Source organism: Microtus oregoni, unplaced genomic scaffold, assembly GCF_018167655.1.
Source record: "Microtus oregoni isolate MIOR12 unplaced genomic scaffold, Mior012 000020F_ref0000438, whole genome shotgun sequence".
Taxonomy (NCBI): domain Eukaryota; kingdom Metazoa; phylum Chordata; class Mammalia; order Rodentia; family Cricetidae; genus Microtus; species Microtus oregoni.
This window is the reverse complement of record NW_024543079.1, coordinates 22,139,354-22,152,684: the sequence shown is the minus strand read 5'-3', so window position 1 is coordinate 22,152,684 and position 13,331 is coordinate 22,139,354. Positions and strand designations below refer to the sequence as shown.

General features: G+C 41.0%; 1 protein-coding gene across 3 annotated transcripts in view; it reads right to left on the bottom strand.

Moving 5' to 3' along the window:
* Ralgapa2 (Ral GTPase activating protein catalytic subunit alpha 2) overlaps window positions 1-13,331 on the bottom strand; it is a 273,816-nt gene that overhangs the window by 64,803 nt on the left and 195,682 nt on the right. For all 3 annotated transcript variants that reach the window (XM_041670313.1, XM_041670314.1, XM_041670315.1), the window contains one exon: window positions 7,267-7,394. In XM_041670313.1, the coding sequence (XP_041526247.1) occupies window positions 7,267-7,394 (128 nt within the window). The remainder of the gene's footprint in view (window positions 1-7,266; window positions 7,395-13,331) is intronic.

Genomic DNA, 13,331 nt, shown 5'->3' with positions numbered 1-13,331 from the left:
CTCTGGAACGTTGCTAAATCATTAATAAAACTGTTGAATGGAAGATGGGCAGGCTAATGGACAGAGAACAGCCCAGATCCAGAATTAAGACATTACAGTTCTGGCTACAGTGAAGTTATCCATCTCTCTGGGTTCCATAATTCTCTCTCATGTATGCCAGGTGATCATGATACTTTGTCAAAGTTAAGATTTGTATTTTTAAGCTTCTAAGCTCTGAAAAAAAAATGTACTGTGTTTTTGATACCCTACTCTTAAGAACACATTCTTTTCTGAGTTTCAGGGGCTGTTTAATAATTTTAGCCTTATAGATTTACAAGGGATCCAGGCAACATTTCAAAAATCAGCCTTTAACCCTATTTGGAAACGAGGGAAATACTGTCCTGTTCCAGTTTTCAGTGCACACACGTACACAGACACATCTCTAATGGCTCTGAGCTCTACTACAAATCTGCTGAACGGTAGATGTGGGTGGCTCTGGATAAGGACTTTACTTGTAGGTGCCGATCTCCTTTCTTTTCTGTTGTAGTCTCTGCCATGACATCCAGAAGATGGGGACATTAGTATGAATGTGGATCTTCTAAGTACTTGGGACTCCTCCTTTAATCTTAAAGTACAAATTTTAAACTCAAATTTATCAGAAACCAACTTCCTAGAAAACTACTTTGGTTGCTCTTTCATGCCTCCCTGTTTTCTTTCTCAGAAAGTCATTTAAATTTTATTTACTTATCTGTTTGTTTTGAGACAGGTCTCACATGTACTAGGCTGGCCTTGGACTTGCTATGAAGCTGAAGGTAACCTTGAACTCCTGACACCCTGAGTCCACCTCTGAAGTGCTAAGACTACACGTTTGAACTACCATACCCTATACAACTGAAATTTTAAAATTTCACTTTTAGCAATCTTCCATTCCTCAATTCTTTTCTCTTAGTACCTCCCATGGGTAGCATTTGTCCCCCTTTTCTGTAGTTCTTGTACTGTGCTTCCCAAGTGTCTGGAGTACGGTTTATTTCCACTTTTCTCCCACTCATATACAAACTCCAGCACAAACCCACCAGTTTCTGCAATACTCAAAGGCATAACACATTCCTTCAAACAGTTACGGCATAAATCCTAAGTAGTACATTTTTGTGGTTCACCTCCCGTTTTCTAAAAGATGAGACTATCTGCCAGTTAACATGGCTAATGTTTGCTGCCTATAGTAAAAGGCGCTTTGAGTCAATACCAAACAGTATTACCCATTCTAACTCTTTTTCTTGTAGGTCTGTTTAGAGGTCCCAATTCTCTTATTTCCCTTTGGTTTTTCAAGACAGGATTTCCCTGTGTAGCTCTGGCTGTCCAGAGCAACCAGGCTAGACTTGAACTCACAGAGATCCGTCTGCCTCTGCCTCCTGAGTGCTGAGATTAAACACATGTACCACCACTGCTCAGCACAGAGGTCCCAATTCTTAAAGTATCATTCATCCCTTTCACCTGCAACTTGCTGCCATTCAGTCTACTTAATTCGCCTCCCCCCCCCACAGTAATTATCCCTCCATAAGTGCTCAATCCTAAAGTAGTTTCCCCCTTTTTTTTTGTGCTGTAATTATCTGGTATGTCTTGACTTCTCGCTTGCAGAAACTCAGTTCTTAGTCTTCACACACAATTTTCCATGTAAAGACCTGAGACTATTAGCCTTAGTGGTGGATGAAGCCAACTACTAGGATATATCTTGCTTGGCTGGTTTGCTGAAAGTAATGCTTCCTCTTTCTCCTCTTTGTTCCCCTTTCCTATGTCTCTATACCTACCTGTTCCTTCAAAGTCTACTCTTTAATTGCTCCACAGAAGGCTATCTATGGTTATACAATGGATAAGCCCACCCCTTGCATAGGTTCTAATCTATTCCCTTGCCTCTGCTACAGACAGGGCCCTATTCTCTCTCCTTCCACAGTTCTGTGCACGCTCTCTCTGCCTGTCTTCTCTGTGTGCCTGTGCCTGCATGTGCATATCCTACACTCTGCCATATGGAAGCATCTGTCATTCTCACATGTAATGGGCTTTCATAGCCCGGTCCATGAGCAAACAGTGTCCTCTCCCTTGGAATATCTTATTCATATTTATACTCCTAGTGGCTAGGATGGTGCCTGGCACATGGCAGGAAAGCTGCAGACGTTGACAAATGCATAATTGATTGTGCATGGTGGAATATAACACATGGTGTGGTTTGGTTTTCTTTCTGCAGTGTAGGGAGAAGGGCAGAAAATAATCAAAGGTCTGTCCTGGAAGAAGAGTTCAGGATCCCACTGGACAAGAAAGAACCTGGATTGTTAGAGCTTTAGAAAGAAGGGTCATTTTTGAAGCTGTGTGAATTCGGAGCAGGATCTTGTGATTAAAGGCACATGTCTCTTACATATATACCAAATATTTATGTACCTGTCAGCTGAAAATAAAAGCAAATCTCACTCGTGACAGAAGAGGTATACAATTACGTTATCTTAGGAATACTAGTTCTCTCCAAATATTGATACTTCCAGAGAGTAGAGATGGCAAATGCCACTGAGACTATTGTTCTATTGAAGTGGACATTTAGTCCAGAAAGCTACCATCTGCTTGATTCGGGGTGAACTCCTCCTAATGGGCACATTTCATATGGTGAAAGAACCTTTTCCCTGACAAGGAGAATGAAAGCTCTTGGCTCTAGAGGTTGTAGGAAGTTTTATCAGCAGACCACAGTTTCATTTTGGAATCTTTAGTTGGCTTGGGAACTGTCAACATAACATGTGACAAGCTTCCTACTTAACTGTTCTCTAGGCCCAGGAACAGGCCCTACTTGCCTGTGAGCGATAGGAGAGGAAGATGGTAGGTGAGCTGGCTCTCACTACTCAGTGGTGCAGTGGCCACAAGATGAAGGTACACTTGGCAGATTTGGTTCAGCCCACTGAGGAGGTTACAGGAAAGCCCACAAGCCACAAAAGGGCTGGGCACCATTACAGGGTGCTTTCTACACACGGCCCTACTGTGTTCACATTTTTTTTTTTTTAATTATGGGAGACAATGATTTTTTTCAGTCTTCTTTGTGCCTCTGCCACGCAGTTCCAACTGTTTGATCAGTTATCCAAGAGAACCTCACACAAGAACTCCTTTGATATTGACCTTAAGCTAGATTTACTGTTAAAAAGAGAAACAAAAGACAAATTTGTTTGGGCAGTGCTTCCAATCCCCAATTAATCGGAAGTGCATTTTTTCTAAACATTCCAGAGTCAAATTGACCCTTAACTGTCCACATTTCTACTATTAGTTAAAATTTACATAAAACTGGATCCCAATCAAATCTATTCTAAGGAAGTAAAACATCAATCAACCAGGGAGAGAATGGGGAGATAGAAACAACTAAGTCATTTCACTGTCTCTCTGCTTTGGTTGTCATGGGTCAGTGTGTGGTCACTACACAAAAGAAGCAAGTGCTCCCACCTCAAGGATTTACAAAGGTCTTAACTAAATGGTCACTCTGACACCTGGAGAGGGGGGTGACACTGAGAAGAAATTAGTATCTTGTCACAACTTAGTAGTTATTTCACAACTGTAATCTACGTATTAGAAGCAAAACAAAGTCTCAGGATAGTTATGTAAAAAAGCCTGGCTGACAAGGAAATTCGTATTATTCAACTCTGGCCTTGCATCTTGGGAACAGGTAGCTGTAATTCTTCCAGCTATTTGGTCTTTAAGTGAAGTTTTTTTCTATGGCAGCAGACACAAATTGCTTCCTTCCTTAATGAGTCTGGGTTCACACCAACACAGCTGTGCTAAGGGATATATATACTGCCTGACTTTAGGGGAAACAACAACAAAACACACACAACACACACCCCTTCCAATGCCATACATTTAGAGCCAGAGTTCCTCAACATGCACAGGAGATTTCAGGGCTTCAGGGCCACTTGGCTTGAGCAGCTGGAAATGAGAACCCTTTCCTCAATGACTAAGATATCATAAAAGCTGAGAGGTCACACTTTTCTGCCAAAGCAGAACTTGCTTTGACTGTGGAAAGCAAGCAGCAGTGAGTGGCCACAGAGCCACAAGTAACCAGAGAACCCTATCAAACCCTTTCCAAGCTGTGCGACTCCCTTGTAGTAGTCAATCATTTGCTCTGCAAACTGCCACAGAAGGTGAGGGATTACAGGGTGACCCAGGTTTCCCTGCCTCTCGGTTCTTCCTTGCTCAGCAGCAAACTAATGGTGGAATACACACACAGGAAGAACAAAACATATGCACACATGAGCTATGGCATATGAATTGCAGAATGCTATTGATGTCAGCTGATGAGTTGAAAGCTTATAGATTTATTATCAAATTAGTACTCTATAATTTAGAATGATAAAAATCAAAGCAAATAATTTAAAATTTAACACTCCTTTACTTTGAGTGATGGTAAGTAGCAAACATTGGAAGGCAGTGAAAAAACAGAGAGTGCTTTATACTTCAGGACCTTTCTAGGCACTTTCTCCCTCTCTTGAAAAGGAGTACCAGATGCTTGTTCCCCACTGGTCAAGTTAAGTCACGAGCACAGGATCAAGATACATCCAGGGCACTGCTGATGACCTTACCCCTTAGGGGTCTGCACAGGGCTTGTAGGGTATAGTGGCACCTACACCTCTTGCCTATCCACTGTCTACTGGGCAGCCCTGGACGAACCCTCTAGCATGCTGTTCTAAGATGAGAATCCTGAGGTACATGTGTCCTGGAACTCTGAGCAGCTTCTTTGGGGGTCACCTAGAATGCCATTGCTATCACAGCTGACTCTTGGGTCCATCCATCGCAGGCACCCTCGTGGACCTGAACATATACAGGAGTCATGTAATATATATACCTCCCAGAGCACTGAATCTTGGGTCCTCTGCTGAGTGTCACCTGTGCTCCTCTCATTCTCCAGTCTCTGCTGAAGTATGTTCTCCTTGGAGAGGGCCCCCTTATCCTGACTCTTGTTCACCCCAACTCTCAGTCTCTCTTGCTCTCAGAAAATAAGGGACTGATTAGCCTGTGCGTTCTTTAGGTGTCATCTAGGTCTCTAAAACGTGTCAACAAGGACTGGGCTCCTAGAGCCCTGCTATGCTGCAGTGGCCCTAGCTTCCAGCACTGGAGTTGGCAGACAGGCCACAGGAACTGTGTGTTTGGTAAATGAAGGCATGCAATTAGCACTCATAATTGGGACTGGTTAGAATAGTCAGTGGTTTTGAAAATTCAAATATAAAACTATGTCAATGAAGCAGCAAATTCCAGACAACGGCTATGACACTGGAGCAGGTCAGATGCTCCCCAAAGTGCACTGAGGACTTCAATGTTCTAGTGAACCTTACAGGAGCAGCTGGCACAAGCTCACACAAACAGCTGTAAAACTTAGTGAGGATGTTTAAAGTACAAAAATCTCCCTTTTCTCTTTCCCATTTCCTCATTTTTATTATATTCCTTATTTCTGACTACAGTATTAGCAGTTCTGCAGACAGAAATAGCTACATGATCAAAAATTTTTTCTCACATGACAATTGTATACAAATTTGTGTAAATCATTTGATTAACTGTTTTAGATATTTATTTGACTAACAAATTAATTAAGAGAAAAATATTTAAAACTTTATGATGATCAATATAATAGGTTTTGTTATTATTTTTCCTCTTTATACTAAATTGTCCTCTAAGATATCAAATCGTCTATTTTATGAGCTATTTTTGAGTACTGGCACCTACACTCATGATGTGATTTCCTTGAGGTTTTTAAGGAGATACTGATCATTATCTTTTCAACCCTTAAAAATACTGTTTTCCCTAAATCTGACTGCTCAAAAGCACATAGCTAATGTTCAGCAAAATGACAAAACATTTGTTTTGTGATTTGTTTGATAAGGGGAGAGGGTGTGACAAGATTAGAAAACATCAAAGTGGACTTCTACAAAATAGGGTGTTCTTGTTGTCAAAGGACTTCTGTGCCTCAGCCTAGTATCCTTGACTGACAGGTGTCTAGCTCATCCCAGGTCATATACCAACTGACAGACCAGTTGGTGGACAGGTCTTTCTCATTTTTGCCAAGAAGGTCCTGTAAGCTGCAGTTTATGTGAAATATAAACTCCATGCTGGAGGTGGAAATGGCAGCAGCTATAGGTTACATCTGGGGTGTTCTGGAAGTCTCTGCAGAGAGTGCTGCTTCCAAACACTCCCCACCAGTCAGGACAAAGCATGAGTGTGTGCTGGAGGGAATAATGCAGCCTGGCCCCAGGGGAGGGACCAGATGGGACCTAATAGCTCTTTTCTACTACTAATTTCTATGATAATTTTAAGTTGCCACATGGCATATGTACTTTTTAAAATCTAAAGGCAGGATATTATTCAACTGAATGACCAATATTTTAATGAAAGGTATGTCACAAACTGTATCTCTTTACATGTAATTTCTCACTCGCCCGCTACCCACTAATAATACGTCACTTACAATCAGGCTGGGAGAAGTCTATGGAGAGGTCAAATAGAATGTGTTTTTAATCATTGTTGATACCAATTAGAAACAAAGAAATTCTAAGTTTTGTTAGGAAGTTAGATGGTTTTTGTAGTGGTTTTATGAAGTCATTCATCTTAATCTTTTTCTTTTCTTATAGTTGGAGATCACATGTGGATTTAGGAGCTATATATATCAATTATTGCTTGAAAGAAAAATTAGAAACATGAAATTTCTCCTGTTTTCAGAGATGAGAACAGAAATTAAAAGAGGAAATATTAATGATTGGAGAAAATTGTAAAAAATTTTCTTTCCACTCTTAGTGATGGATCCAGATACAACTTGATTCAAGGACTCCCTTCCCTCTCTCTTCTGCCAGGTGTAATTTCTCCTTCCTTCATCCATCAGAACTCTCTGCATTTCTCAGGTGCTGTGTACAGTTTCTGATTTATTAGTTACTTCATTTGCTTTTGCTTTCTGGTGCTCTGAATGAGAATTACAGTGGTTTGCTACATATTCCTCTTTCTGCACAGTGGACTTTGACTCGAAAAAGAAGAGACTGAATCTGGGAAAAGTCCCAGAAGCCATGACCTTGAGCATGACAGTCACGGCCTCTCAGACAAAGACTCCTGAACAAACTAGGGAAACAAACTATGTTCAATGCAGCCCCATATCATTGTACTTCATAGAGATCAACAAACAGCAGCACAGCCTGGGCCTGAAGCCCACTTACCTCTCCTGAAAGCTCTCCAGGAATCTCACCCTGGGGAGGGTTAATAAGTTACATATTCACAGCAAAAAGATACAAGCTCTGATAGAGTGGGATGAGGCACTTCACCGCTCTGCTGGCATTGATGCAAGTGGCACAGATAAGGCTTGGCAGCAGCTTCCCACTCACGATGGCTCCGTCGAACAGAGGCCCAAAGAACGGAACCTGGAATTCATAACAGAAAAACTATGTTCAGAACCAGGCTTGGCTCTATTTTGCTAGATACATTTCCACCATGTGGGCAAACCACAGTGTTCGTGGATGTCTTTCTTTTCTCTTCCTTTCCCCTCTATTAGAATTTCATTAATTCTACTCATTAACATGGAGGTTGTTGGCTCAGTGAGATTTGGGACTGGAGCTGGCTAGTAACTCTTATATACGCGTACAATTTCTCTTGATTTTTCACAATATTATATGATAGACCTTTGTGAAGAACACACACATAAAAATCTCTGCTATAAGCTAACTCAAAGTTTATTACAGATTTCAGAAAACAAACAGTTAAACACATACCGTATATGATATGTAAAATAGATGATGATTCAGAGAAGAGCAAAGGGCTTTTGGGTGGATGTGTATCTCCAATTACATCACAATGAGAGGGAAGGCTTTAATGGAAATGTTTCATTAAAAGTCTGTAGGAGTTGGAAGAACGAACCAGGATCTATGAGGACAATGGATGGAAGAATATTCCATGAAGAACAGCAGGTGTCTAGCTTGTATTAGGAATAGGACTAGTGTGTTTAAGCAAAGGAGGAGAGTCACAGTTGCCAGAGCCAAATTGTAGAAGGAAAACCAAAAGGGAGAGAAGTGGGGCAGGAAACAGGGAGAACTTTGTAGAAAATTGTAATAATTCTCAATTTCTACTCTAAGGAAGTCAAAAACCTTCTAGAAGGTTTTAGGGAAGTGGAAAACAACATCATTTAAATGTGAAAAGTAAGATGATCATTTCAGAAAATAGCTTTAAAATAAGTGTTTCATGGCAGGCAGTGATGGCCCACTTCTTTAATCCCAGCACTTAGGAGGCAGAGGCAGGCGGATCTCTGTGAGTTCGAGGTCAGCCCGATCTACAGAGTGAGTTCCAGGATAGGCTCCAAGCCTACACAGATAAACCCTGACTCAAAAAACCAAACCAAACAAACAAATAAGTGTTTCATTAAATTCAAATTCTATTCATAAAAATTTCTTAGCTATTAAATAAAAAGGAACTTCATTAAAAGTATTGTTGGACATTTGAGTATCTTCACTCTTGCGGCCTGCTGCTAGTATATTCTGTCCTGTTTATTGTTTTGTGTAGAAGGACAAACCCCTTCACAGCCCCCTAAACCAAAAACCAAAAACAGTTTGCACTAACATATACTAAACTATGGCAGTAGTGAAACACTGGGAAGTGGTATGTGAGAGTCAATGAGAAGAGCACTTTCCTTAGTGAATTTGCCAGGACAGGAGAGAAAGAAAGGGGCGAATATGTGGATATTATGAGTTGGAAGGAAATAACCAAAACTGTTACTATTTTAGTTGTTATATTATTATATAATTATAATAAAAAGTCTGTGGGAAATGATCAAAACATCAACAGATATAGAATGGACTCACATAACCTACTTTTCTCAGCAACAACTGATAAGAAAATAAAATGATACATAATTATTATCATTATTTTATTACATCACAAAATATGATCTACAGAGGTCTTATAGGTTTTACAGAGAAAAAAATCACAAAACCTTCAGAGAAGTAATCTAAGTACATGAGATGATCTTTTCTGCTATATCTGACAAGAAGTCTCTACATCACCATCACTTCCTCTTATAGACTCATTCATTCAAGGACTCAGTGCAGTGTCTGGTTTAGCCTGAACAGTTACACAAAGATGACGGAGGCTAAGGGAAGTAGACATTCCTTAGGAAGAATGGGGCAGGGGCTTACTTTAGTTGTAGGAAAGCATGTTGTAAGCTGTGGCATAAGAGATAAGATACTAGAGCAGTTCATACAGGCCCTATGGAGCCAAAGGGAGGAGTCACATCTACTTGGGACCTAAGACTCTGGAGTTGGTGATGTTGACTTGTGAGATGTGGCATATCCCAGGAACCAGTGACCCCCAAGAGGGTGGTAATTCTTTTGTAATCAGAAAACTGAAGTCTAGGCCTAAGGCATGGCCTTCCACTTTACGCTTGTTCTCCTGTTCTTCTGATGTTTGATTTCTTTGGAGAAGTTAATGCAGTAGTACTCCCGTTCTCTTCGATGGCTACTGGCTACATTGGGCTCTGGGATCACGGTGCACTGCGACAGACAGTAAAGGAGGGTCTGGATGAGCGGCCCTACCCTAGGAAAACAGTGGGGACAGGGAACAAAGAGCTCCGGGGCACCACCTCCTGGTCCCATACTCAAGATAAAGTTAATGAAAGGCTACATCCAAAGTTCTGATCAGAACCTGGATTCCAATGTTTCATCTATCTAAATCTGAACAACTCCCGAGTGTCTTATCCTAGTATAATGACCAAAGTCTAGGTATTAAGATTTTCTATGACTGTTAACAAACTGGCTTTCCTTACCAGCTAGCTGCAAGATGGAAGATAGCTTTGGAGCTCCTGCCATGTCGGCCGCGACTAAATGATACACAGCTCTGGCTGAGAGGAAGCACATGCCTAGAAATTACAGCCCAAGCTAATTTATACCCATCAGGCTAGGGTGCAAAGCAGAACATTTTCACATCCAACCTTTCTTATTGGCCAACTGTGAACACAAAGGCAGCGTTTTGCTGAGAAGTAGTGATCTCGAAGTTCATGGCACCTGCTATCACTGTCAAGTACATCAGCCTAAGGGTTTAACTAGCTGCAAGGGTGACGACAATATTTGGGACAAATCTCCATTTGATACATAAGAACTAATCCCCCAAGGACTCAGCTGGAACATTTTGATGCTTTCAACTGGAGCTGGCAAATGCTTCACAGACAACCGTGAGCTTTTAGAATCAGACTATTGCTATGCATGGGTTTACTGAGATCCAGTCCATGCTGAAAACTGTCTTCTTCCCTAATCGGCCAGTTATACACCCCAATGCTGCAGGTATTGCACTCATAACAAAGATATGGCCATGATTTTTATGTCTGGCTTTTTGGCACTGACTCTATCATAAGAGAAGACAGTAATGTAATATAAAGGTTTTGGATTCGAGTTTCTTCTGAACATCTCATATTTGTCTTTGGTGTGGCTATAGGATGAATACTCTGAAGCACACACATATGAAAAGTCCTTCATTATTATGCATCTACATACAGAGGCTACAGATGTATTTTTTAGATGATCCTTGAAAGTTAGGTGGCCAGAGACCAAAATGGCAAAGTCAGGTAGAGAGAACACATTCTTTTATACTAGAGAATACCTGCTTACAGCACAGAATGATGGGGGAAGAGAAACGATCTGAGAGGTCAAAAGCAATTGCCATAATGAGCACAACCGCTATGAAGCAGTAAGTGTACGGGAAGGATCACCGCAACCGCGAATTCGGAAATAACTTTAGATGTAGAGGTTAAGTAGAGGGGTTATTAAGAGCGTCTGCATGTGTGGGAAAGAGCACGTGGAGAGTTGTCAGATCTTGACAGATCGAAACAGCTTTCCCCATAAATGCTTGGTCAGGAATAACTCCCCCCTCAATCCCCAAGAGGCTCCAGCTGCTCTAAAGGAGAATGCTTCAGCTGGACTTCAGCAGAGCTTTGAGGGGGTTGATTAGAACAACAAATAACACGTTTTCCCACATCTTTCACCAATCCTCTACGGAAACCTAAAACAAAAGGTACTTATAAACAATGATGAAAGGATCACATACCATTTGGAGAATAAAGAAGCTTCAATAAGAGAGGTCAAAAGGGTGAAGTAACTTCTAGGCAACCAGAGGCCATGCAGACCAGGGCCTGGTCCTGCTCTAGGGATGCCCAAGGGTAGGGGACATCCAGGACTTGCTGGTACAGCCAGAACACACCTCCTATAAGCACCTTCCTGAGAGCTACGACACAATGTCTGGTCACAGCTTTCCGCTTGGGGAACGTCTACAATCTCCCAGGAATTATGAATTGGAAGGGAGCAGCTGCACTTCTGTATCTGTACCTGAGATACTGAAGTGAGAGACAGTCAATTGAAAAGGTAGTATTAGAAGACAATTTGTCGGTTTAGGGAAAAATTTTTGTGGAAAGTGCAACATAATATATTTGCAGCACTTTGCACATGTGGTTCAGGGCAAGATGTGGCAAGGGGACACAGGGATGTCTTCAAGAGAATACAGCTCTCTTTAGGGGACACTCTAAGGACTGCGCTGCTAAGAAAATGGCTTGCTGAATTTGAGCTAGTTTCCTGAAAGACGAGAGAAAACAGATTTAAACTATTTCACAGAGCCTGGGGTAGACACAGTAAATAATTTTCAAGTAATGAGCAAGTCCTGTTGGGAAGCAACATGGCACCTCAATGAATGTCTTATAAAAAAAGCTGACCACTTAATTTGTCCTACATACATAATGAATGTCTGTTTTAATTCATTAAGAGATTGTATTAATCACAGACCAGGAGTTTTAAAAACTCAGGAACATCTGAGTGGATGTCTCCCAACTCTTCTCTATCCCCACTTTACAGAGAAATGATGAAGACTGGAGTGGCTTGCTGCTTTTCTCAAGGTCATCAAAGTCAAAATAGTGGTACAGACTCCACTGTGACCCAAGGGGCTCTGCATGCACGGCCTGCCAGCCCACTTCTCTGATGCTGGTCACATAGGATGTTTCCTGTAGTCACTCCTGAAGCTCAGACTACCTCAGGTCTTTGTCCTGTCCTTCCTGCTTCATACTTGATGAGATCTGGAATACCTGCTTCACTGGGTCCCAGCTCAATTATCATAACCCAGGAAGCCTCTCTGTCCACAGAATCACTGTGCAATACTTCCCTTATCTCTGATCACTTTCATTACTTGAAGCTGGCTGATACTGCTAGCCTAGCTTCTGATTAGTGATAGCATGGTATATTCTTCATTAGCATTTATTTAAAGGTCTTTGCTAGATGGCTTATTGTTGGGCCTTGTCTTCCTCTTCTCCTTTTTTTTTTTTTTTTGCACCTTGACAATATCTGTGTTTTTTTCCTATTGCTAAGATTGAACCTGGGGCTTGTTCGTGCTATTAAGTTTGTACTTTGTGTCTGAGCTATACCTCCAGTCTTTTAATTCAATATTTAGAATAGTGATTATAAAGTTCTTGATAGTGATAATTAATATGTGCTGTGTTATTTTAGTTTTCGTTTTGGTCTTCTACTTCTATCTTCTCTGGTTTTATCAGAAAGTTCTTATGATTTTATCTTTCTTCTCATTTATCATATCAATTACAATTCATATTTTAAACACTTATTTATTCATTTGAGGCAGGGTTTCCTCTGTGTGATGGCCTAGGCTGTCCTGGAACTCGCTCCGTAGACCAGGTTGGTCTTGAACTCACAGAGATCCCCCTGCCTCTGCCTCCCAAGTGGTTGGATTAAAGGCTTGCACCACCACTGCCCAACCCTTAAACACTTTTTTAAAGGTTGCCCCACATTTAAAATACTTCCATAATTATTCAAAATGTCCCCTTTAAATAACACTATGAGAGGCCCATCCCCAAACCCTTGGTCCCATTCTTATGTCATTGTTGCCCACTGTTACTTTAAATTATTGTTGCTATTATTATGTGAAACATACTACTAACTGTTAGATCAATTAACAAGAAAAGTGAAGTACTTTTTTTTTTTTTTGGTTTTTTTTTTTTCTTTCAAGACAGGGTTTATCTATCTAGCCCTGGTTGTTCTGGAACTCGCTCTGTAATCAGGCTGGCCTCAAACTCAAGAGATCCGCCTGCCTTTGCCTCTTGAGTGCTGGGATTAAAGATGTGTGCCAACACTGCCCATCAAAGCATTTCATTTTACCTTCATTTATTCCTTCTCTAAAGTTATTCTTTTTTATGTAGATGCATGCATCTTCTTTTTGTATATGTGGTGTTGTTTGTTGGGGTATGTGTACATGAACATATATGAAGGCCAGAGGCCAATGTATGTCATCATCTCTTGAACCTGGAGCTCACTGACTTGACTACC